The sequence below is a fragment of the Anas platyrhynchos genome, chromosome 14 (assembly GCF_047663525.1).
Source record: "Anas platyrhynchos isolate ZD024472 breed Pekin duck chromosome 14, IASCAAS_PekinDuck_T2T, whole genome shotgun sequence".
Lineage (NCBI taxonomy): Eukaryota > Metazoa > Chordata > Aves > Anseriformes > Anatidae > Anas > Anas platyrhynchos.
The window spans coordinates 11900783-11927547 of record NC_092600.1 but is presented as its reverse complement, the minus strand read 5'-3'; the positions used below and the strand labels follow the sequence as shown (position 1 = coordinate 11927547).

At 43.0% G+C, this 26765-nt stretch overlaps 1 protein-coding gene across 9 annotated transcripts in view; it reads right to left on the bottom strand.

The window, feature by feature from the left end:
• The window catches only part of NRG2 (neuregulin 2), a 172687-nt gene that overhangs the window by 5745 nt on the left and 140177 nt on the right, over nucleotides 1-26765 (bottom strand). For 4 of the 9 annotated variants that reach the window (XM_027468097.3, XM_027468096.3, XM_072023205.1 and 1 more), the window contains 4 exons: nucleotides 16612-16742; nucleotides 3362-3464; nucleotides 2292-2415; nucleotides 450-577 (listed from right to left, as the gene is read on the bottom strand). In XM_027468097.3, coding sequence (XP_027323898.1) covers nucleotides 450-577; nucleotides 2292-2415; nucleotides 3362-3464; nucleotides 16612-16742 — 486 coding nt within the window. Of the gene's footprint in view, nucleotides 1-449; nucleotides 578-2291; nucleotides 2416-3361; nucleotides 3465-7832; nucleotides 7857-16611; nucleotides 16743-20308; nucleotides 20368-20619; nucleotides 20697-26765 lie in introns of all 9 variants that reach the window. The other 5 variants (XM_027468088.3, XM_027468094.3, XM_027468089.3 and 2 more) reach the window with 3 other exon arrangements.

The following is a 26765-nucleotide window of genomic DNA, read 5'->3' as shown; positions in this document are numbered from 1 at the left end:
TATTTTGTGATGTTTGTCATAGCTTACCTTACAGAAGGAAAATATATCAAGCATGAAATAACCATTGGATGCTTAATGAATTAATGCAGGTGTGCTGTATGGTTGCAAGAACAACTTGGAAAAGCTTCCCTAGGTGCATGCTCCAGTTTGAGTCTGTTCAAGGCATGAAAGTACAACTTCATATCCTGATTTCCACCTCTGTCAGTGCAGCAGGTTCCTGTTGGGTCCTTGCTGCAGTTGACCTGCAGCATCACACCTTTCCACACCTCTCACTAACCAGCTGTGCTAGCAAAGATCTGCAAGTGTTGGCAATGGCTTGTATGGCACTGTAATGCCAAACATCAGCTTAAAACAGAAAGAGAGATGAAATGAGAATCTTTTACTGGCTTTGTATCTCACAGAATCCTAAGGCAAGCAGTAAGAGTTCAGGGGGAAATGGTATACATCACCTCTGGCTGGACGTTGGAGTGGCTGTGGAGCAGTGATGTGATGGGGAGCAGGAGTGACTTCCCGAAAAGGTCGTCTCTGTTTCCCTACGGATCACATGTTCGGTGGCAGAAACATTCTTAGAAATATACTGTAAAATACAAAGAATCACACAGATCAGCCAATAGCTTGTCAGCATTGCCGCAGCCAAATTCTGCTGGCTGCATTATTTCTGGTGAAACCACTTGAGGATTGAGCGAGTACCGCAGCTCCCTAGCCCACAGAAGGAAAAAAGGAAGCTGGAAAATGCCATGCAGTGGCCCCTCTCTGCCTCTGCACTTTGAATGCTGGAAAAGAGCCCTGGCACAGGGATTACAGAGGAGTATGAAGATCCAAGGGGTTCCCCAGACAGCTGTGGCAGCACTTTATATCTGATGCTACTGAGCAGAAATGCATCTCTTCTTGCAGGAGGTTATGCATCAGACAGAGTACCAAAAACAAGGCAACCATATGAGATCTGTCAGAAGCATAACCCTATTGAAACACTAGGTGTAATCCTAATATTTATACTGAAACATTCCTTCATCTAAAAGTAAGCAGGGTCAGCCGTGCTCTTCACGGGGAGAAAGCTCTCTGGGGGAGTCAGCATTTCAGGCTCAGATGGCTGATTCTTTAAAATTTTCTTAACTTCCTCTTTCAGTGCTGGCTTTACACCTAGTTAAATTTTAGCATCCCAAAGGTAACCCAGCAGAGCTTGTAACTGACTCAGAATACTCATTGTACAAGGGCATGTAGTGATAGGACAAGGCGTAATAGTTTTAAACTGAAAGCACGTAGATTCAGATTAGATATAAGGAAGAAATTCTTCACTCTGAGGGTGTGAGGCACTGGAACAGGTTGCCCAGAGAGGTTGTGGATGCCCCATCCCTGGAGGTATTCAAGATTAGGCTGGATGGGGTTTTGAGCAACCTGATCTAGTGGAAGGTGTCCCTTCCCGTGGCAAAGGGGTTCAAACTAGCTGGTCTTTAACGTCCCTTCCAATTCAAACCACTCTATGATGCTGTGATTTCCATCAGGGATCAGTGCACATGAACCTTTGCACACAGAGAAGGTTAAGGGAAGGCAAAAGGAAATTTCCAAAGCAAAATTTTCAGAATGTGAGAAACTAAAAATTCTCTGGCTCAGGGGAGTACTTTTGTTTTGGATCTGCCTCCCCTCTCCCTTTTTCTGATCCTTTCCAATGGCTTAGTTCAGCAAGGCACTTAAGCATGTTGACAGTCAGAACACACAGCTCAATGGGATTCTCCTATGACTGATGTTAGAAGAGTGGCTGAGCTGCTTTTCCGGATCTGGCCCTAAATTCTCAGATGGTTGTCACTAAAGTGACACACTGGGATCCCACCAGGTTGTTTCACCTTGCACAGGAAACAACTAGTATGGGCAGGTAGACATACGTGGTGCTGACCCATGATGTGCAACACAGACACTGTCGTTGCTCCAACCCCCACTGTGCTGTTCCCATTTGTCATGCTGCAAAATGAGGCTCACTTGAACAGCTTAATAAACGGGAAACATTGGGAATATCTCACAGAGAAGAAAACAGGATCACACTTGATTCATCACAACAAGCCTGTCCTGAGTGCCCTAATCTCATCTTTGATGCTTCAAAGTAAATTCTCATTTCCCTCTAGATTTTGTTTTGGGAAATGTTTCTGTGCAGAACCTCATCTTCTCATTCAATTTTCTTAGTATTTTCTCTTCTTGCAAAGGCACACAGGAGTATAAGTGTACAAATCCACATCAAACCCCTGACAGAACACGTGTCCACTCAGTAACACACAGGGAGAATGAGACGAAGGTCTTACATCAGCCATTTGGATTTCCTCAGGATCCAAACGTGGATGGCTTGGCCCATTTGCAAGGCTCCTGTTCTGATGGGCAGGGCACATATTCTGTCGTAAATGATTATGCATCTGTTTTCTTTGTTTCCTTTAAAAAGGAAAGGAAAAAATCTATTAGGTTTATCTCATGGGGTCCTCTGCCTCCAGGTTTTTCTGGAGGAAGCAGATGATAAAGGAGGCAACAACCAGGTATTGATTCACCTCTTGACACACTTGATATTTCAGTGGTATTTATGGAAAGCTGCAAATATTCAAAATTAGTCACCTTAGCTGCTTTTTCAAAGAAATGTGAATGTTTGCTACTATGGCTGCTTCAGGGAGCGGGGTCCACAGTCTCCTTGTTGCAAAACAAGGCCCGGCACAATGCAGTGGAGGCAGAGGAAGCATGGGACTGGGAGCAGAAGAGAAAAGTGGGGAGAAGGGAAAGGGGAAGCCGGTCCTGGCTTGGCCTTGGTGGCGAGGCACTTGAACTGTCCTGCTTTAAGCACAATGTGGGACAGCCTCCCCATGTCTCTGGGAGGACATTCACTTCACAAGTCTCCCTGTCTCCTGGGGAAATAGAAAGGCAACCCAAACCCACTCAAGGTCCAGGTGGGGAAACAGGTGCTGTCCAGGCAGGGAAGGCTGACCGTAGAAGAGGTTCCCAAGTCTTTTGCTCAATCATTATTGCTTTAAAAGTCCCTGATATGTAAACAACTGAGACCACAGCTCCTGGGCCACAGCCCAGCTTTCTTCATCTGTCAGGTGATAAGCTGTTGGCTCAGGGAACAACTTCTCCCAGTCACACACCATCACCTGGCTTCACAATGTGATGCTGAATCAGGGGACAAGGAAGAGGTCCCAGGAAAACGTCCTTCCTGGGCACAGAATGATAGATGGCTTTATTGGCCTTCTTCATAAGACCTCACTGGGAATGCCACAGCACAGCACCGCTTTAAAAATAGCATTGGGTGAACAGCACGAAAGTGTGAAGCACCAACTCGACTGCTCAGTAACCTCTCACCACTTTGTGTCTGTTAACCACGCATACTCACTTGGTTTTACAGTAAGCTACCACACAGACGATGCCCACAACAAGCAAGGCAACACAGATTCCCGTGATGGTTAAAACTCTCTTCTGATAGAGCTCTTCTGCTTCTGCAAATGGAGAGAAAGAAACCAGTTATAAACAGGCTCCAGCACCACGGATGCATCTGGCTGCACAGGAACCAGCACTGCGTGAGGGCAAGATGGAGAGCAGGGCTCAGTCAGACCTCCTAGCAATCCACTGCCCATCTCTGATAGCTGCCCGAAGCTGAGACAGGCTGGCCCAATCTTACTCACCCCTCAAGAGATCTTCAGTCCTTTTGTCTCTCTGTACCTTCGCCCTCTCTTGCTCAGTAGCTCACCCCTTCTGCACTCAAGCACGCTTCTTGCTTTCTCTTCTTTTCCCGCAGAATAACTTGGTGACTAATCTCAAAAAGCCCCGTGAATCTACTTTCCCTTCCAGCAGATCCCCCCTTCTTGGCAACTTAATAGTCTAACAAGGACGACCCCAAGCATCCCCCACTCACCACGTACACACATAGCCCTGTGATGTTCTCATCACAGGCCCTCTGCTCTGATGGACTCAGAATGCCTTTTCCTTGCAGCGGCTGCATGCCCTGGAGCTCAGCAATGCATTAGAAACCACCAAGCAACAGGCCCCAAAGCATGTAGGTGCTGGAAGGGACATCCTAAAACACTCAAAAAGCAGAATGAAGATGGAAAAGTGATAGTGCATTAGACAAAGGAAAGGGAGTGGGGTAATTAAAATACAGTAACCAATTACAGTTATGGCTTTTTAATGAGACCTAGGAAGTGATTAATTCCATTGCACCAGGTAACTCAGATGCACACACAAAAGTCAAGGCTGCTGCCTCTCCCAGGTATTACCATTTGTCATGGACTGCCATTCAAACCAGAAAAATCAGTCACTTGCATCAAAACCCAGACCATGCTGGAAGTCAGGTAGTTCATTCAAAGAAGTCAAAGCTCCAAGAAAATGATAGGGTGTCTCCTGCAGTGCTACTGAACTACACCTAGGCAGCAACTGTATATCAAGGACCCCTCTTCCTCTGTAGCTATGCCAGGGCAGATGCTCTTCTCAGCAACATCCACCTATCTCCACTGAGATCAGCAAAGGCTATTTGGTTCTCCATCTGAATGACTGAGAGAAAGATTCAGTCCACAGCTGCCATGAGACTTGTATTTCAGCATCTATGACCAATGTGCTTGTGATCCCATACTGTGAGTTAATTGTAAAGCCATTGGGGTTTGTCTTCTTTAATATTAATTGAAATATTTTTAATATAGATCAGGCAATAACCCTCATGCCATGGTTGCTATGCTCGGTGTGTTTCACCAGGCTACACTAAATACTTTCAATGTACTATAAGATATTCCCAGTGCTACCAAACCAGTGAAATACATGACCAGAAGAGAAATGTGTCTGATTTTAGGTACCAGCATTGACTCCCAGGACTAGACTCCAACAAAAAGAAAAAAGGTGGAAGTAACAAAACATTGTAGATAACTGAATATTTAGATTAATATCAGCTTGCCTTTTTAAAAAGGAAAATTATTTTTGGAAGAAAAAAGTGCTGGGAGAAATGTTTCTCTCTGTCTAGCTCTTAACTTGTGAATGAAGAATTGCTAAACCAGAGGCTGTGAATAACCATCCTGACATGAAGATGCAAAACATCATCATTAGTGCTTGCTTCATGTCTCTGTTGCAAAGCTGCAGTTTGAAGAAGTAAATTTCCATCCCTCTCATTTGTGCCCTGGCCTTTGGCTTCAGGAGGCTCTCAGAGCACTCACCGGTGGAGTTGCTGAAAAAGCAAAGTCCCACCAAGCACAAGAGAAGCAGGCAGCTGAGATTCTCCCAGACTCCAGCTCTATAGCCACTGTAAGCCAGGAACAGCAGGTCAGGTGTCTGACTGAAAGTTATCGAGCTGTGTCTGCTTTACCAGCCAGCTGCACCTCTTCAGAGCCAGAGCCTGTATGGCCTGGGACTTGCTCATGCACGGGAGCTTGGGTGTTGGCTGACCTGGTGTTCCTTGCTTCTTACTACAAGGAGCCAGGTGGAGCTGGCTAGGGGAAGGGATTCACTGTGGGGTGAAATATTTGCTTCAGCTATGTATTTCCACTGCAGGTGCCCTATTCCAGGCATCAGCAACCATGGCAGACAAGTTTTCTTGCTCTTGTACAGCTTTGGGATCTGGATTCCAGCTGTACAGCTATTTCCTTCCATCAGGAAATTCAGACATTTTATCAGAATCAGGTAGGATCATGTCCTGGTTAGAGACAGCACTGGGCAAAAATTTTGCTGCTACCCAGCTGTATTTCTTCATGATTTACCAAAAAAAGGGTGGGAAGGAGGCCTTTTTTCACCATAGACCCATCCATGAAGCCAATTGTTTTCAAGGATTCTTCATAAGCTACTCTTTTTGCTACAGACTGCATTTTATTTATTTATTTATTTTAAAGTATGAATTTCCTTTGAATCACGGAAGGAGAGTAAGAAAGACAGCAAAACCATCAGAATTATTTATTTTTTTTACCCCATTAGCTATATGACCGATTTTTTCACTCAAGGCTCAAATCCTAGCCTCTGTTGAGGTAATCATGATAAGTATGGAACCCTGTCTCTGGCACTTCCACCTGAATTACAGGGGGAATGGTTCAGTTCATCAGAAATGCAGAATCACGTGCTCAGTCTTGAACTGACAGTTCTGCTCTGCTGTGTGAAACACTGAAGTCAGAGTCTGTGCATCAGTCACTACTGTAAAACTAAAAATTAAACAACCTGCTTATAGTAATTTATCTTGGCTCTTAACACCTTATTAATGTTGATGCTTGGTAACACAGTATCTTCATGCTGCATAAAATCATTTTGCCAGAAACAGAAAGAAAACAGGAGGAAGCACTCTACACTTCTGTGTTTGAGAAGTTAAGATCCTGGAGCAGGACTTGTCCATTTGTGTCTGTACGCTCTACAAACACCATGTCTTCATCAGTAGCATTGTCACTCTACAGCAGCAAACACTGTGAACAAACCATGTTGTGCCACATAGTGCTGACAGAATCACAGTCCAGCCACGGGTGTCACAGCAACACATGAAAGTGAAAGACGAATGACAGAGAAGAGACGACTGCAGACTGGGAACGGGATGTGTGGCGGTTCTGTGATGACATTGAGAATGGATGAGGAAAAGGACAAAAGTCAACAAAAAAGGGATGTCAAAAATCCTTAATTTTAAAGTTTATTTAAGTGTATTAGTATTAGCAGCACCGCTTTCTCTGAAACACTTGACCATGAAATGCACTCATTTTCAACAGCAGGAACAAGCTGCTGGGGATACATACCAAACCCAGTGGGTAAGGCATGCAAAAACCAGCAGAGACAGATTTCTCCAGATTCAGTTAGTGCATGTCTCTCCACCTCGGGAACCCAATAAGATAATTTAACATCCACAAGTGAAAGACTGGTGTCCCCATACATGTTTCAAATTGAAGTTATCTTCACGTGAAGATCTGCTCTGGATGGCATTGCTGGGCCAGTGTTTTTAAATTGAGCAATAAAGACAAATCTGTCTGTTCTCACCTGACCAACCCCTTCTGCACTCAGCCTGTGCACTCAAGGGAAACCTAGCCCCCAGGATTTGATTTCTCAGGTGCTTACTCTATAGATATCTGATACATTTCTGAAAACAGACTAAGGAGAAAGGAGGAAAAATATGATTATAAGCAACTGGGCAGGAGCAGGCAGTTGCCCAAAGGGGGTATTTTTAAGAGCTTGCAAGTTACTGCAGTGTTTTTCCACACTTCAGCTTGCCACCATGAAGCTCAGCATTACACCCTCTCCTCTCATGGGAGACTGCTGATTTCCCAGGCTTATTGTCTTTAAAATAACTCAGCTCATGTCACCTTCCAAGGGACAATTTCCTTCCAGTCAAGCACAGAAAGAAGCAGCCTTTGGGAGCAGGAATGGCAAAACCATCCTGATGCTTCCTAGGATCCAGTGGACCATAGCACATTGAGAATGACAATGCAATAAAAGTCCTTATCTTCCTAAAACTTGCCTTCCCATTCCTGGAACACCTGTTCATTCCCAAGCGGTGCCTGCTGGCAACCCTTACGATTGTCACGAACTCCTGCCTTTCGGTTAAATATACAAAAGCATGTAGAATGAGGAGACGTATGGCAATTGTAACATCCCAGTCACGCCACACACACCAGGCTGCTGCTTGAAACAAAGAAAAAAGTGCTGCTAAAAATACACGTGCATTTTTATAGTTTTACATTTAGACTTTGAGCTTTACTTTTTTTTTTTTTTTTTTTTTTTTTTTTTTAATCCAAACATCTATCTTGGCGCCAGGGAAACGAACAGAACAGCTGATTTTTTAATCATCCCATTAAAGCCATAAATATAATATGGGCAGCTCTTAATGGCTTCTGATTAATAAATGAATGGTTGTTCCATACCCTTTAATTCAAATCCAAGATGCTCTGCCAATGCAGAAAGAAGACAAGGAAGAGAAAGAGAAAAAGAAAAACAGGTCTGTCAGAGATCTCTAATATACATACACACACACTGTGCAGTTACAGCAGGTTAGTTTTTCTGTAGGCTCAGCAGCGGTTACACAGAACACAGTGTATGCTTCAGAGCATTTTAATTTCCCACCAGAGCTTATATCTTATGTAAAGAAAGACCCAAACAAATTGCAGTGGAAGTTAATTATGAATTCTTTTAGTTAATTATGAATTCTTTTGAGATGAGCCATGTTTGTTAGTACCTGATATGGAATTTACAGTTTAGGCAGGAAAAAAAAAAAAAAAAAAAAAGTACACTTGTTCTGAAACAACTCCTGACTCCAGACAGGCCAAAACACATAGCGACTGCATGAACCTGGTAAAACCATTCATTTGCTTTCTACAGGCAGAATGTGCCCTGCACAGTTTCACGTGCCCCTCTGCCTGGGGGCTTGTGCACCAAAGAAGCGTGTGTGGCAGACAGATGTGTAGGCACTTGCACAAGGCCCTCAGGCCTGCAAGAGCAATTCTTCTGCCCGTGACCTCAAGTCTGGTCTCGGATGCACAATGTCATCTGGCAGCATTGCCTGTAAAATCTCCTGGTATCACGTAAATTGTGTGAGTACTGTTCTTTGCAGCACAGATTTGCAGTTGTACCACTGATACTGCAAGTGATTAGTTGCCTGGGCAAAGGTAATAAATCCCTTGCAGATCTAAAAGTGCAAATTGCACTGGAAGTTTCCCTCAAGTCTGTGATCTTTCAAATTTCACTTTTGCTGTGGTTCTGCATTTTTAGAAACAGCAAGCATGCCAAAAAAAAATAAAAATTAAAAAAAAAAAAGAGCACAAATTGGAGTATCTGCTTTCAGATTCAAATTCATTACAAATAAGATTACAGTTTATCTTGAAGAGATAGTGCTAAGCAAAGTTGAGTTTGCCTAATGAATCAACAATGTTGTTGTCCAACACAGGCAACAGTTTTGCTGAAAAAGTCCTTTTCAGTTCTGAATTGCAAAACTTTTCCCAGTACTGGCCTCACCTAAAGACAGTTTTTTCCCACATAAATATTAAAAATCTTCATTCATACTTATCATTGTACATTAAAGTGTGTTCTCCTGTTCCAACTCATCATATGAACAAGATTATTTTCAACTTGGAGATGTCCAAATTGATTTGCTATATTTTCCAAAAGAACTTTTTGCTGCACAGAAATACTGGTTTCCTTTTGCAATGCTGTTCAAAATCTGTGTGTGTAGGGGAAATGAGCACTAACAGTTGTGGAACATGTAAACACTTTCCAACTAAAGCAGGTTCTTCTCTTCAAATCAATGCTAATGTTGGTGGGGTTTTTTTTGTTTGTTTGTTTGTTTTTGGGGGTGGGGTGGGGGAAGTTTCTTAATTTTATGTAAAGGCCACAAAACCTGGATGCCCTCTGCTTCACAGCTCACATGTGTGCAAAAGGAGTAGCAAACTCTACCATGCATATCACAGTGAGTTTGTACAAGTTCCAGGAATATGTACACAATGTGGTGGGCAGCAGAGAACTGGACACATTACATTTGTCATGAACCTTCTGGTTATCACATTGAAATTTGACCTTTTCCTAAAGCACGCTACCATTATGAAAGCTGTTTTCACCTGACACTGTGACAAATGCATGTAGAGATGCATTACACTTCATCCATATATCTACACTATTGATCTGTTTGATGGCAACACACGGCCTATACTGACACATTTTCTCCCTGATCTAGGATTTGCTGTAACATTTACAGCTACAAATGGATGCAATTCAGACCATTCTCATGGTTTGTTTGTTTTTTTGCAAACTCAGAAATGTCTATGCAAACAGAGTTGGTAGGCAAGACCTGAAGAAATTTAGCCTTCCCATTGTCCTCCCTCACCTTAGAACTGCAAATTCTTTTTGATCCCCAGCCCCTGGAGCAGATACAGACTGCTGGCTTGTTGGATCTTAGCCACAAGTTTCCTAATCAGCCACGAAACCATGCAACTATACAGCAGCTAAAATGCATGTGCCTGACTCTGCCTGCAAACCCACCAGTGGCTTTGCACATACAGGAAGCCATACCCCAATCTGTACTCCTGCATCTGAAGTCCATAGCTACTCAACACTTTACCATCATTTCAAGCTTTTTCAAACTCTTGTCTATTGATTCTTTTCCTCCTCAATGTCACTTTGACAACACAGTTCAGGCACACAGTGGAATTGTAAAAACTCAGCCTCTCTTTTGATATGCAAATTGACAAGGCTGCACACTGACTTCCAGCAGAAAATTCCTTTCGATGACAAGTCAACTTGCTTCATAAAGCAGAGGAATTACTGGAGGCATACTAGTATCTACTGACATTCTCATATCATTTTTTTCCTAAGTTGCTTCTCTATTATCACTAATGACCATAATAGCAAAATAGTTGTTTGATGGTATGCAGAAAAATTGTTCCAGCACAATAAGCATCCAAGGTGATGTGCCAGCCAGTTGTAGATACAGGCATTGCTTCTGTTTCACCCACAACTGAATATATCCAAAAGGAAGCCTTCTCTCCTTTCCCTGCTCAGGAGCTCCTCCCAGCCTGGGCATTATGCAGGTATTGCCTTCTGGGCTGGGACAATGAAGGAGGAAACACTTTAATAGTATTCTGGGTTTTGGAAGGTTTGCCTCTTCTTTAAAGAAGAGACTATTCAAAATTATTCAACATGTTACAATCCAGAGGCTAACACGATGACCCCAGCTCCAAGAAAAAACATTGCTTCAAAGTGTAATTTTCTGCATTCAGCAGAGGGGTATCATCTTCATGAACATGGCATACCGTACAGTGCATGCCTATTGTATATTAACAATATTCCACTTGGGAACAAACATGTTTGAGAAAACATTTCTCCTAGAGACACAAATTTATTTTGATCTGGAGCAAAACTATTTCTGATGGCATTCCATGTCTGAAGGAGGTCTCCTTTGCTTTTTAAGAGGTTGATTAGGAAAAGTAATACATCTTCAAAAGCTTTGAGTCCTATTTGCTGATAATGGAGAAGGTGTTCTGTGTGATGTGCTACACCTGTACTGTGTCCTGCAGCAATTCGATTAACCTGCATCTCATGCAGCCTGTCAGTAATAGAGTGGCTGTCTGGCACACTTGGCTGCTGGGGATTCCCAGAAACTATCAGATGACAGTCCCTTCTGCAGACATTAACTGTACATAGGGAAGCATGAGGTTTAGGCTAGTCTAGCAGCTCCTCCAGAAGGCAAGTCACTCCATCCTAACAGGAGTTGTTGCAATAGGGAAGTGTATTGCATTCCAGCTTTGTGGCAGAGGGAATCAATATAGGCAGAGGCTAGCATGCAAATCACAGTAAGACAGTTCTGAGATGGTTGCTCTAGGCTGAGGAAATGGGCATATTATTTTTCTCATATCATTTACCTTTGTCTGTACTTAAACATGTTCCTTGATCATGGCAAGTAGCTAGGACTGAGCACCTCAAACCACAGTGAGATTTCCCAAAATATCTGAATATTCCCAAAATATCTGAACTGGGGGCAAGTTTTTTGGAAAATCTTGTTCCAGTTGTACCTGCCGAACCTTTCTGGAAATACTGATCTTAAGATAGAACTCATTCTTCCTTAAGCAGCTGTTAGTGTTAAGGAAACAGTATCTACTATCCACTTAGATGCATTACTTTGCAGTATTTATATTATTCCTTGTATATAAAAGCTAAGCTGGGCTCTTCTGTGTTGATCCCAAAAGAGACCAAACTAGTAGTTTGTAAATGTTCAAATACCAAACTACTGTACATATAAAAGTGGCTGTCCAACAGAGAAAGGTGGCAAGCATGGGAGAGCTGGAGAAGGGAAAATATATAAGAGATGACAAAAATGCTTCATTTCATGCTCTTTGTCTCATCTGCAATGTATGTGTGTATAATTCAGGTTGGATCCAATCATCCAGATTGGTGCTACTCAGCTGTTCAAAGTAGAGCTTGCTGAGGCAGCAGGCGATGCATGGACCTTGCACTGGTTTCTCCCAAGGGAAAAAATTCAGCTGAAGTGGATTGAAAGAAAAACCCAGTTGGATTTAGGTGCTACAAGTAGCGCATGTACTCTGTTGACCCACTGCCTATTGTTAAGTCACAAATTCTGTGGTGGATTTTTTTCTCATTTTTGGACAGAAGAGCTATACCGACTTGATGCATCGTGACTTTGGGACTACATTATGTTCCAAAGTTTCACCTCCTTTAAAAGATGAACAGACAAAACAACATAATGTAAAATATCTTTATGGAAGTAACAATTCAAGACGAGATAGGTCTCACTGTGTTGTAGATTTCTAGGATGATTAAGAAGGATAAGGGCTTCGCAAATGGCTGAGAAAACTGGGCCTGTGCTAACAAGGACTTCAAGTAGCCTAAGAATGCTATTAAGATGTTTAGCTATTGTGTACATTATGCCCCCCAAAACATGCCTGGGTCCCCAGAGGACTATGTGAGTCACATTGCATGCTCCAAGGTGTGAAACAAAGTGGAGAAGTAACATCTGAGGACCAGAAAGAGACTATCAATAATAAATTGTACTGATGAGCAATACTTGGACTGCACCATGACCGAGGCTTTCTCCAGGGGACATGAGGGAGCAATGTCCCATGACACTGGGGACAAAGGACACTGTGTGTGAGTTAAGGACTGGGCATTGAGTGCGCTCTCTGAGTAGTCTGTGAGCTCTCCATAAACTGCACAACCTTTTTGCTTGTCCAGTACTGTATGAATAAAAATAACTGGGTAGGCCTCAGGAGTCCAGATATGTAACAATAGTGAATCGGCGAGCTTCTGTGGATTAGCTCGTAATTAACTTTAGGAGGTCCCCAGGGGTAACCTGCACTGGAGTCCAGGAGAGAGAAATAACCCTGTTATGATAAACCACAAATGCCCTGTAATTACCCAGCCAAACCACAGCGTAGTCATTACATTAATTAAATGGTCAGCAGCTATTGTGTTATTAAAGGGAAGCTGCACAATGTCTGTGGAATTTAAAATGCTGCTAAATATTGTTTTAGGGCTCAGATGAGTAAGAGAATGAGCAGGAAACAGAAAGGTAGGTTACAAAAAAAAAAAAAAAAAAGTATTTTTCTATTTATCATTCTCATATTGCAATCAGCAGGTAGGAAATTACTCATGAATGAATGAACAGAGGAGCTGAAATTCAGATTTAGACCTTTTATTAGAAGGTCCATTCTATTAGATCCTAGAAGAGCCTGAAGTGGTATGTTCATCCACCTACTCAAGGGGACATTTCACCTCTGTATGGGGAGGCAGTGAGAGAAGAAAATGTCCAAACAGCTCCTGTCAAAAGGATCACTCATATATTTGTGTGATCACCAACACTCCTCCAGCTGCAGCCTGGTGACTTCAGAGCAAGTTAAACTATACCTAAGAAAAGAAGCCTCCCATCCAATAGATACACTGCTCTGATTCAACACCTGCTTAGCTGGCAGCTTTGGAGCCAATTTGTGTGCTGCTGTATGAACATGTGATTCTGTTCCCAGGCCAGATGCTGTAGCTTGCACTTCAGGTCAATGGCCTGAAGCTGAGAAATGTACAAAGGGGACAATGGGGATGAGACAGCCTGGTACAGACACAGCAAGTAGTAACAGTTCAGTTTTCTGGCTGGAAGTGCTCTATGAAAGTAACTTCCTTAGAGAAGAATAACTGATGGGAAGAGTCAGATGTCTGATTTACAGGAAATGTTTTATGGTAGCTCAGAAATTATGCTGCTGAAATCATTACACAAATCACACCTAGTGCAGTGGATGGTTAAGAACACATAGTGGTTCTCATTCAGGAAATTCCCATTTTTGTCATCTATTCCTGGAAGGAATCTGTAATACCTATACAAGGGAAATGTCCTGCCACAAAGCAAACTGATCAGGAGCTAGACCCACCAAAAAAAGCTTTTGATGGCTTCAACAAGGGATCCCTGGGGGACATATAAATCTGGGAACTCAGGATACACCTTCATATCAGCAGTCACTGAAAGCAGAAATGACAAGATAGTCTGTGACTGCAAGACACTGTTTTTTCAGATCAAGCTTTTCTCTTCCATGTTTTCAGATGACTACACTGAGTACCATGCAACAAGTGTAGCTGTCTTCCTCCTCTTAGGAAGCCTGCTCTCAGCGGACAGCAGAAAATGCTGATCTTCCCTTCCAAAGCAGACTAGTGGGAAGATTCCAACTATGAATTAAAATTAATTTTGTAAAGAAACAAAGAATGAAATACAGGGTAAAAATGGAGAACATGCTAAATTACATCAGCTGCTGGCTCTGTTCTAGGATGTTTACTGGCAGACTACAGACTTCAGCTTTTATTTGAAAAAAATGGAAAATAGAAAATGAAAACATTTGAATGGGATGACATTTTTCCTCTAGATCAGTGACAATGACTGTGGGAGATGAATAAATAGCAACATTAAGATGTAATTTCAGATTCCACAGACAAGAGATAGTCACAGACACTGAACTGTATCCCAAATTTCTAATTTTTTTCCCCACAAATCTCAGGCAGAAATAATTCAAATGTGCAGACTTAGGAAAGGTGTAAATGTTCCTGTTGGAGATTATGGTGTTTAACTTTCAGTATCTCAGCTCCTTCTGGAATGAAATAGCTGCTGACACGCTTTATGAAACCTTTACATCCAGCCAGCACAAAGCCTGGAAATTTACTAGTCCAGCAGTGTTTCATAAAGACCTGAGAAACTTCTTGAGAAAATATAGAGCTAGGCTAGGTCTTGGTTTCATGTATAACAGGCAGCTATGAAATTCAGGTGCCAGCATGGTTTTTAAAAAAGGCATGTTTCTTGAAAGAAAGGGTGATTTTGGAAAAGCTACAAGTTCTGGAAAGAGCTGCAGTACACAGTTGTGTATGAAGCTGGCCCAGGAGGTCTTTATTAGAAAGACTTACTGACTTTGTGTGTGTGTGATACTGCTGAAATTCACCCACATGTGCAAGGAGAGATGGAAATCTGACTGCAAAGGCAAAGATCACAACCCCAGGAGGTTCTCTGAGAGGTGATACTACAAAGGGAGAAAAAATGAAAAAGAGAGTATCTAAGCAGATCAAAAGGTTTTATTAAGAAAGCGTAGTGTAAGTGTGAGGACTATCAAAGATTGTTCAAGATTGTTTTTGAGGGAAGCTGTATACTGAACAGCACCAAGAAGAAAGAAATGGAAAAAGATATGTTCCTAGTTCCCTTAACAATTGAAACGGGCTGGTACCACAGGCAGCATTTTGCCACTGGCTAAGGCAGTTTCAAGGTCCTCTGAACTAAAAGTAAGGCCAGAGAAGAGCATATTTATGCACTTCAGTAGATTTCAGAGCCACTTTTAAGGATGTTCCAATGCAGGGAAATCACCATGCAAATCCAGCTACTGTCCAAGAAAAGAGTCTTCTTGCACTGAATGCCCAATGGCTTCAGAAATTGCTCTGTTGCCAGCAGAAGCCGGACAATCACATCAGAAAGCAGAACATTGGTCCCAAGTTCAGAGCTGTCAATTTTAGAGTAGATTTCCCAATCAATCGGCTTGCAAAATGGTCCCTGGGAGCTAATACTATGGACTCAATAAAACTGTGGTTCAACAGTATGATGTGTTAAATTTTAGTTCTCACTAGTGCAAGGACAGCTAGACAGAGACACACGTGACTGTGAACATACTGTACAGAGACTCTGGTAGAGACATCTGACAGCTAAATTAATGAGTTTGTGCTCATCACCCTCAGCATCTCTGAAGGATTAGACGTCTCAGCCTGATGCCAGCACTAGTGTTAGGTTAGCTTAATTCTCATACTTGGGTGCCAAACACTCGATAGTGACTAGGAAGGTAGCCCGGAGCACAAATTTGGATTCAAACCTCCAGCAAAGATGTCTAAAAGCTCCCTCAAAAAATAATGAGGGTCTGGCTGCACTATTGTTGAAAAGAAGGGGGCAGGGAGAACAGTGGGTCTGACGAAGAGTCCATGATGTGAACTCAGGTTGCCAGTATGGCTGGTCGCTCCTTGACTGTACATCGCATTCCCAGTGGCAAAAGTCAAAGAGGATTTCTGGTTTTGTACATTCTGTAGTAACAGGCTCCCAGCCCTCTGGCTTTATCAAAGATACATCACGAGCACAAGATCTAACTCCTGAAACTAGCAGATGATATGACTTTACCTTCTCATCACTGTATGTACATATACACCTTATGTACAGTGCAGGATATCTATTAATTATATCTGCAACTATAAATGTATGCAGACACAGAAATATGCAGAGTTTGATGTGAAAAATATTTTAGTAAGATGATTTAATAACTCACAGCCCATGGAAATGATTCTTTGTGTTCTCATCTACGAGGGTATTCCTCTCTTTTATACTGTAATTGCATACAGCCACTGTCCATTTTGTTTACTGCCATTAATTCTCTTTCAATCTAAAATAAAATTGCTTAAATATTTCCTTAATGTTCCTCAGTTATGTTTTATAGCCTCTAAAAGGCTTTCCTCCAACAGGTTATTTAAAGCCTAAACAACATCATTTTCCAACATTGTCCTGTCAGCCAATTCATTATGTGTGGATGGAGGAGTGTGCACAGGGATCTAGTGAGATCAGTAGAATTTCATACAGACATAAGGGATCTAACCAGACTTCAGGCAGCATCAGAGCATTTTTTTTTCTTCTCAGGTATGTACCTTTCACCTTTTTTAATCTCAGTGAATGTGCAATTCTTTTCTCTGACATCTCTCCTTCCTTGTTTCTTCTGGTGGATTTTCTGTTTTTATCAACGTGACAAAGCCATCTGCCATACTGTCGTAGAACTGACCTATGATAAACAGGATAAAACTTTTGAGTTTCCCCATAAGACTTTGCCCATACTTACTGGATGTGTGATTACTATGTGTCAGTGTCTGAAAAGCCTGTATTTGTGCTGCTGTAGCTTAGCAGGTTACTGCCCATCCATGGCTGATGGTAACCAACTGCCTATGCATACATAGCCACTGCTGTGCAAAATAAATGTGTTGGCTTAGACCTCCTTAGGGTATGATTCTTGCTGGAAAACAGACCATCAGGGAGGCTGAAATTAATGCAGGCTTAGTACAAAGGCAGGCTGAGAGAGCTGACACAGTGAGGTACCACAGCTCTGCTCTGAAGTGGTACCTTGCTCAGCCAGAGCAATGTTTTCTGTTTGCATGATGCATCCATTTTGTTAGTTAGGTAGCTGCTCTATCATGCTTCTCTCTTTTTTTTTTCTTTTTTTTTTTTCTCTTTTCTGCAGTGTCTCAATACGTTTCCCATTACATTTGCATGACAGTGCAAGCAAAATAAAATGCAAACTCCTTACAAGCAGATAGGAACCAACAACAGAGATTCTTGCTTGAATTCTGGTGTTGCAAATTTCTACAAAAGGCAAATGTTATTCATCCAAATAAGGGCTGAGTCAGGACAGACTGGGATGTCCCCAAGCTAGCCCAATAATACAATTCCTAGTGAGTTCCTCTGTACCAATCTGTTAGAAAATAGTAACAGTGTGAGCATGACATAAAAAAAAAAAAAGTGCCATTTTTAACAACTTCAAGCAGTGGGTTATACCCAGCATATGTCTGACAGTAGATATTTGGTCATATGGTTGTAACAGCAACTTAGAAAATATCACTTGCAAGAAAAACAATCTAAATACATCTTTCATCTTCATAATTACAGTAGTCTAGTAGGTATTTCTGATAGTCAAAGAAACCTCCAAAGCAACCTGCCAAACAGACAATGAGAGCCTGAGCCCCTGCTGAACATAGGGAATTATTCCTGAGCAAAACCTGAGTAGTGGTTCAAACTGGAGAGATAGGAAGGTGCTCCCAAAAGGAAGATGCACAACATCTGTGGTGCTGGGAAGAAGGCAACCATCTCTACTTCTGGCCCAAATTCAGAAAAGTATCTGCTGCATCCGTTCAGAACCTGCATCCTTCAATTTAGTTTACTTTGCAGAGGTTCTCCCTCAGACCTGGGATATACCTGCTGACAATTACAGTGTAATAATTATATTAAAGAGCCAGAAGCCTCCCATCTAGGCCTGAAAACCTAAAACATCCCAAATACATTTATTACAACACCAGGGTAGGTGTCATTATTTATTGTTTAAGTATCTGTCAAGTGCTGGCAATGTTCTCAAAATAATAATCAGGTCAGAGCTCTTTTATTTCCAGTGGAAATGACTGAAACTCATTTAAAGTATTTCAGCTGTTGACCTGTCAGAACCCATACATGATGAAGTACAGAGTGAATTATAGAGCAACAGCAACTTCCAAATGTGACCTAATTATCATTTAAAGTAGAAAGTAAGCATTCATGCAATCCAGACTCGAGTGAAATGTGTTTTCTATTTGAAAGAATGGCAAGTTCAGTGCATTCTTTGCTGCAGTGTAGCTGCTACATATATTACCCAACTGTGACCTGAAAGTGAAAACAGCTATAAACACGTATGAATCATCTTAGATTATTTTTATCCTAGTTCAGATAAGTGACCTGGATTGTTAAACTGTTTTTACCTTACTATTCCATGGTTAGACCAGAACTGAGATAAGGAAATGTGTCAGTTGGCATTGTTCATTCAACACATGAATAAAATTTAAAGAAATCTCATTCCCATAAATTCTGAAGGCTGAGGAAAAAAAATCATACTGTTTACTTTTGCCATTACAGTTCATTAAAAAAGCACTTTTCCAAAATAAAACTATTTTTCACCCATTTTTGTTTTGCAGCATGATAGCAATAGTGTCTGAACGTGTTGGATGCCACATCATGAGACACCCTAGAAACCAACTTCATGGGTGAGCATCCCACTGCTGTCTGCAGCAGGAGTCCCTGACACTGTGGGATCCAAAGTAGAAGAGAAACCTTTTTGCATCAGGTTAAAGATCAAAACAGAACATTATCTTTAGACATTTTAAAAAGATCTACTTGGATGTTTTAGTCTGAAAAAAATAAATCAATTGAAGTTTCAACTTTGGAAGCCAATTTGGAACAAAAGGCAATGTAAAAACACCAAGCTGTCCCAAGGGCCACAAAGCCCATCTGCATCTTGTCTCTATACTCTGCAGAAGAGAGTTTAATGCAAGCCCTTGCCAGCTATTAGCATGTGCTAATGAGACTCTTGCTATTGCCAGTTCAGGACAAGGACTGAAGGATTTCTTAAAGAGTGGTAAGAGAGGGGACACTGGCAATCAAGGAGGTATCATGGAGAGGCCTTTCTCCCCTGGTTCCCACTACTTGGAGCCTCTTCTGTGGCTCCTTTTAAAAACTCTCTTTTAAAAAACACCATTTGCGATGGTCCAAATGGCCAGCATGGAGGCAGGGGGTACACAGATAGTCACTGTGTTGTAACTGCAGGCTAAGTGCTGCACCTTCTTTCAGGTCAGACCTTATCCACACAAGGATCCCACTGGTGCTAGGACATGGTCTGAACAGAGACCTAGCAAAAGTTATCTGCCTTGAACAAAATAAGCAAATGACACCTGTAAGTGAGGCATCTCTGGAGACCCACAGTACATGGGAACTGAGAACTAGACACTGGGAAGCACTAAGTACAGGAGTTGTAGGGTACTTACATCCACTGCATACAAGGTCAAGGGATCAGTCACTGCAGTTAACACAACCCCATATGCAAGGCTGTCTGACCTACTAGGAGATATGGGAACATCTCTGTCTCCAGGATGGATACTGTCAGAGATGCCTAGTCAGCAGATTTTGTTTGCATGCTGTGTTGCTCTGCAGGGAGGGGAGCCCTGAGACCACAGCAGGCTCCAGCATGACCTCTGGCTCCGGCCATGAACCATGGGCTCTACCCAGACCTCTGGGCATGCTCCAGGCCAGCCTCTGACAATCTCACCTGAACAGCAATTGTGCTCAGTTTAGCTTCAGGTAACAAAATCACAACCTCAGTGCAAGGGAAGTTTCAGAACAGCCTTCACTGTGTTTTCCTCAGTTGGTACAGAGAGACTCACACACCCAACTTGCAAGAGTCACAGGAAAAATACAGATCTCTTGCACCGCACCACATAGTCCACGGTGAGACAGCAATGCTAGCAGATACAGCTTATTGCAGACTGTTCTCACACAGCACACCACATAACCTTGTGCCGTATTTGTATTTTGCACGAAAAGAGCAAGCAACATTAAATTCAATCAGAAATGAAAGCAGATCCCATTCTAACGAATGGGGAGATAGCAAGAGCCCTGATTCTCCTCTTGGCAACAATCGCAGCTCCTCTTAAGGCCAAGCAGAGCTGGGAGTGCACAAGACAGGAAGAGGGCTCTTGGAGAACAGAAGAACCTGCTTTAAGGACATGACACAGAGCTACAATAACAAGGGAGAGAGAGAAGTAGAAAGAGACATACTGGAGAAGCTGACCATTGCGAAATGCTGACACCGGTCTCCTGTGAATTCGATCGGACACCTACCGGAAGAAAGAAAACCAGAAAGAAAGAAACAAGATAGCAAAATGACACCCAAACAGAGTGAACCAAGGCCCCTCCTGATCCCTTTCACAACTCCTATCTGTCTGCTTTCAGCCTGCACCCTTACCTGCATCCCTAAGCCCTAGCCCAAAGCTGACACCAAGAGCCATCCCTGACTAGACCACTCTACATCCACCGCTGTGCCCAGGAGGTTTTAAGTAGTGTGGTGCATTTTTTGTCTTCAAACATACTTTGCTTAGGATCTGGCATGTACAATCGCAAAGGCAGTTTCTCCAAACATCTCTGTCCGAAGAATCCATTTGGACATCTGGAGGGGAAAAGGGGAGAAATCACAGAACATGTCTGGCACCATTCTTGAGGCTAAGGTCAGAAATAAAAAGTGCATTGTGATGAATGGAAAAAATAAATGCTTCACGCGCATATTTACTCTCTGCTTTGCTTTAACCTCTAACATTAGCATTGCAGCTTTATCTTAGGCCTGGGTCATCAAGCCGCCAGCTAAACCCCTCCTTTCCTCCTCTGCCTGCCTCCTTCCTTCTCACCTGCTAGAAGCACCAGCTGGCCGGAAGATTGAGATGGGCTGCACCCTACTTTCAGAGATTCTCCTTGGAGCCACTATCTAGACAAGACTGGCAAGCAGCATCACAGAGCGGTGAGCAGCTGCTCAGGCGACAGCAAGCATGGTGTATGGCAAGCATCTTCACATCATTACCCCCAGAAGTACTCACAGGATGTTCCAGGGAGAATGGCTATGTTGCGGTTAGAGAGGAAGCATGTGCAGAATCTCTGTGTTAACAGAGAGAAAGGGACAGAGAAGAAAGCTGAGCTGGAACAGGTCTCATGCGCTGCCCAGCTGCGCTGCCCATGCTCTTGCAGGCCAGGCTATCCCATTCATAGAATCATAAAATCATAGAATCGTTAAGGTTGGAAAAGACCTCCAAGATCATCTGGTCCAACCATCCATGATGGATGGGCCAGGATGTGCTAGCTCAGGGGGCACCAGTTGTATGACCCTGATGCTGTAGTGCCCTGGGGACAAGGGCCACAGGGCAGGTGCATAGGTCACAAGTGAGGTCCCTGCAGCAGCTCCCAGTCAAGTGGGACTCAGGGGGTGTGGGAGCATGGGCAGGGTGTGGTGGGAGCTGCTGAGCTACGCACAGGTGCAGAGACACCCATGTGCTCTGCATCCTGACCTGCCACAGCTGCGAGTGAACCGGGAAGTGATGGGAACTCATTTGTGGGTGGTCAAACATTTCTTCCCCTGGTGCTGATCTCTCTCCCTTACTTTACTGCTTTTATCATGACCTTCTTGGATAGTTCATCAAAGTTATGCCTATCTTTCTTCAAGTCTCATCTCTACCCACCTGTCCTGAAACTCCCTCCCTCCCTCCTGACTCCCTCCTCCCTCCCTCCCCGGAGCTTAATAGGGTTTTATCACAAATAGCTAGAGTTTTAACATGTTTTCCAACTTCCTGGAGCAAGCTGTGTTGCAGGTCCTATATCTTGTACATGTCAGACCTTCCTCGCTCTCAGCTACCACCCACAAGAGTGCTCTGTCCCTGTCCCTCATCTAGGCCTCAGTGCTTGACAGGCACCAGCTGGTTGGTAAAGAAGAGACCGAAAGACACTTCACCAGAAAAGATGAGGTCCAGAGGCCTCAACTTGAGTCCGATGGCTTAGCTGCCTGCCAATCCACTGTAAAGGACAGCAAACAGCCAGAGTAGCCTTGGCGCTGCGCCAGATGATGGATCCCAACCTGCACGAACAGATGGATGGAGCAAGGAAAGCCCAGGTCCACGTGAAGGTCCTGGCCTGACCCAGGAGATCTGATCCAATCCTGTCTCCCAAATGGACGCTAATGCCTGCTCCCACTCTGTGGCACAGCAAAGGAGAGGAGGAAGCGACGTTTTGAACTCTGTGGTGTTTGATATGATCAAAGCTTTGTAGTTCAAAAGCATGTTGGCAGATTAGTTCTGTGTTGTTGCTTAAGGGCTGCGGTAGCATTTGTTCTTGCCAGATTTATGTTTAGATGGCACATTACGGATATGCAACGTCAATGGCAGTAAAAAAAAAGCCAAGAGAGTTGAATTTCTGCTTCTCCCTACTTAAGTGAACACGGGCAGGGTTTTTAAGCAGCTGTGTAGTTCCCTTGTGGAACGGAGGTAGAAATCAGAAAAGTCTTCCTCACTGATTATGTCCAGAAAACTTTGATTTTTAATAGTTCTCCCTCATCATGGACATACACTGATCTGGGCTAAAAGGTAGGAAACGCGACATGTGAGGGAGTGCTAAGGGCTCTCAGCACCCACATCAGCTTTACAGACCAAGGGTACACAAGCAGAGGCAACAGGTGGCTGGCCACAAGGCAGGCCAGAGCATGAAGATCTCTTGGCTCCAACAAATGTCGTGACTGGCACAATTCCTCCAGTGCACAGAGGTCTATTCCCTGCCTGGAGACTTGTACTAACACTTTTTGGGAAAGCCTGAGGCATCTGCTGACACACTGATACATCACTGTCACAGGCTCCTAGAGGAGGTCATCCTTCTGCTGACAACCTGCTGGTACTCCAGAGGTAGCTTGAGCTCAGGCTGAATGATGGATGCCTGCAGGGGACCTACAGATACACAGCTGAATCTAGCACAAACCAAGGAGCAGAAGCAATAGCTAATAAAATGCTGTATGATCTTTCCATCCAATCTACTGTCCTTTTCCACTTCTTCACATCCACCACTTTAACCTATTTTTCCTCTAAAGAACAAATTTCCCAGTTCTAAAAGTCAGAATGTTCCATGTCCATGGGAGATTTCACTGGCTATCCCTCTCACAAAAGAAAGTATTAAAAGGGCCTGCATGACTGAAGTGTTTTTGGTACATGATTTTTTGCTGGTTCTGACTGCAATTTTGGTACATCTGCACTAAGTAAATCTGGTGCACCCTCTATTTATAACTAGCTTTGTTTTCTGTGCTACTCTACGCTTGGTTCTTAAGAACTGTGCTAACACTTCCATGTGGGAGTGTGCTGGGCTATTTGCATATCCCAGCCTGCTCAAGGGAAACTTAAGGGCATGGTTCTGCATGAGGATTCATTGCAGTCCCTTGCTGTACACAAGTTCCTCAGTGTCCAAGCCATTCTTGAAACTGGAAATTTGACTCCCTGGTCTTTTCTCATGGTCATCTTGGAGTACAGGAAATAGAAACATACCAGTAATGTCATTTCAATGCCAGGGTACCCAGACAGCTCCCAAGAAAAGGGGGCCCAAGGGTTACCATCAAAAATGAGGCCTCTTGACCTTTCTTGTAATGAAGAAGAGGAAGCTGGTGCTGGAAGTAGAGTGAAGAAGCCCTGTTGGCAATCAAAGACGCAGCTGGATGATGCACTCACAAGGACAGCCCTGGTGAATCATGACTTTAAAAGCTTTTAAAAGCTTGCATGGAGTTTGAACAAAGTACCCAAAACAGATGGTGTCTTCTGAATCCTTGTTTAAGTTTATTCACCATCATGGACAGTCATGAACTTATTGAGTCTTCAAGGACATCCAGTTTAACTTACAACGTTCTACCCATTTGTCAGGGATCTGAGGCTTCAGCTCAGGTATATGTTGTGAGCACCCCCAAATGGCCTCCAGGGCACTGATGAATGAGGCAAATGCCCTATGCACTTAAGAAAATGGACACGTTGTCTGAAAGGACCTAAAACTGTCTCAGGCACAGATCTGCAAGATGTCAGTCGTGTCTGGAACTTGAATGTGACTGAAGCTGCATGCCATTAAGGGAAGACTCAAAATCATGTGAAAACTGATGGAGGGAAATAAAACCAAGGAAAAGAGATTGGTAAGAAGTGAAAAAGCAAAACGGAAATGTGTCAAAGTGGCTTTGATGCTGTGACAGCTACCATATAACAAATCCTTAGATCTCTGCTGTCAGCCTAGCGTGGGAGGGAGAACTTTCTAGATGGAAGACAGTAGATAAGAGTCTTCTCCCTCTCTAGTACAGCTCAGGTTTTACATCTTTAGTTGTTAGTGAATCAGCACTGGAAAAAAATGATAGAAAAGAAGCCCTGAACATGAGCACCTTTTGTCACCTCCCAGGCTGTCAAGACACTGTGCTTCTCAAGCAATCACATGCAGAAGGTGTGCTTTGTGAGACTGCTCAGAAGCCACAAGTGCTGTTTTCTCTTCCCTGGGTCCTGATTCCTCAGAAGCATGGATGCTGGCAGCAACGGTTACCAGGAAAACTTTGAAAGTATGCACTGCCCATGGAACCATTTTGTCTCATACTCCTAGACTGGTAAAGATGAAGATTTGTTCTTTATTACTATGTCTCCATCTGTGACTTCTAGGAATTTCTGACATGAATGGCACATGACTCTCCTCTTCTGTACAGGAAGAGGAAATGGAAGACACTTCTGCATGCAGAACCTGCTGCCTGTATCACAGGCCTGTGGGCAGCTCTTCTTCAGCAGCTAAGCATATGATCTGACAGTTAAGGCTTCCTAAGGCCAAGAGTCATGAGACGGTCTTTCATCGTGGCATCCTTTTTCCTGCACATCTGACCCTAACCAAGCAATTTTGCCTGTCTATCCCAGCAGAATGGATGTTAAATTGTTCTTCCAAATGTTACCTTTGGATTCCCTGGTCTGCTCACTGGCCTCAGAGGCCCAACGTGTCTCTCCTCAAAGGCTACAGAAAGTGGACAAAGCTGTATTCATAGCAACAGCCTTGGGGAAGTGCAAGGCTGCACGAACCTTTCAAAGACAGCAACTTGCCCCTCACCAATGTGGAGAATACCCAAGACTGCCCTTGCTTGACTCCACCCCTCTGTGCATAACTAACTGCATGAGATTTAAAAACAAATACAATTTTCCACTTGCCATATACAAAAATTTTCTACTTGCAAATCTATCAACAAAACTGGTCAGGGATTTTTCTATTTAGCTTCTGTTGTTCCTGAAAAACGTCCAATGAACTTAGTCAGTTTTGACCAGTTCCTTGAGATTTATTTTTTTTTCCCCCACATTTCAAAAATATTCCTAAAGTTCTGCTCTTTGGCTCTGGATGAATTTCAGTTAAATATTTACACTGTAAAAGAAATGTAATGAGATGATCAGCCAAATAAAGCATCTTGAAAACTACAAACCAAAATTGTTTAAATGATCCATTTCTATGTTGTTTGCAGAGCAAACTTATTTATGAAAATTGAAAAACATTGACATTTTACCTTGAATCAGGGCAGAGAAATAATTATTGTTATTTTTTTAATTATTTATTAATAGCATTATTATAATAATATTCCTGCTGGAAGCAAAACATTTTCTGCCCAGCTGTTGACCTAAATCTTGCAAATGTTGGCCCACTTCCTCCAGATCTTAAAGTATGCCAAAATCAGTAGCTTTCATAATGCAATCCATGCTACAGAAGAATGTAAACAAGCAGGTGCTTCAAAATAACAAGATAAGGAAAAGCTGCAGCAGAAGAACACAATGCACTGGTAAAAGGAAATGGAGAAATGTTTCAAGCATGTTGCTTATTTGTGCAAAGGGCTGAAAAAGAAGACAGTTCTGTCATTGTCCCCTGACCAGTCCCAGATGATCAGGCTCTTGGAGAGCCACAAAAGGCTGGACTCCACAAAACCACTAATGATAAGTAAAGAAAGAAACCAGCATAAATGTAGAGTCCTTATCCAGAGCAGCTAATCAAGGCATGTTTGCTCTATAGTAGAGTCCAAATCACAAGGACATCCACTTCTAGCCTCAGTGAAGACAACAGCCCAGCTCCAACTGAGCTGTGAGAGCAAAGTGGGATCTGCACTGTTGCCTTCACTGAGTCTCACTGTTACAGGATCAGCTTCCACACTCAGATGGTTCTCCAGGGTTTGCTACACGTGCATTAAAAGGGATTGAACTGGATGCATAGAAGGACCACTTGAACACAAAAAAGGTAACTCATCTCGAAACTCTATCACAGCATGTGAAACCCGATGAATTAGTCCTGGCTGGTTCAGAAGATTTGGAATAGGAGATAGAGATTTTCACCCCTAGCTCAACACTGTGAGCTCTTCATTTAACGTGATTTTGTTAAATATAGACAATCTAAACCCAGAAAGTCAGCATCTGTAAACACTACAGCCTGACTCTTGTGAGCACAACTTGTACTACCAGATGGGAGAGGGTTGCTCTATAAAGCTTTCAGTCTTCTGATCCAATGCAATTTAGGAAGATCCTGGCCCACAGTATCAGCCACTTCAGCTACATCAAACACAAAAGAGCCATGAAGCACCCTGAAGCACCTCTAAGTAAGCAGAGGGGGGCTGTGCAGCAGTGATCCTTGGCTTTGTTTCTTTGTTTGGCTGAGAAGACCCCAACTGCAGAAGACCTGT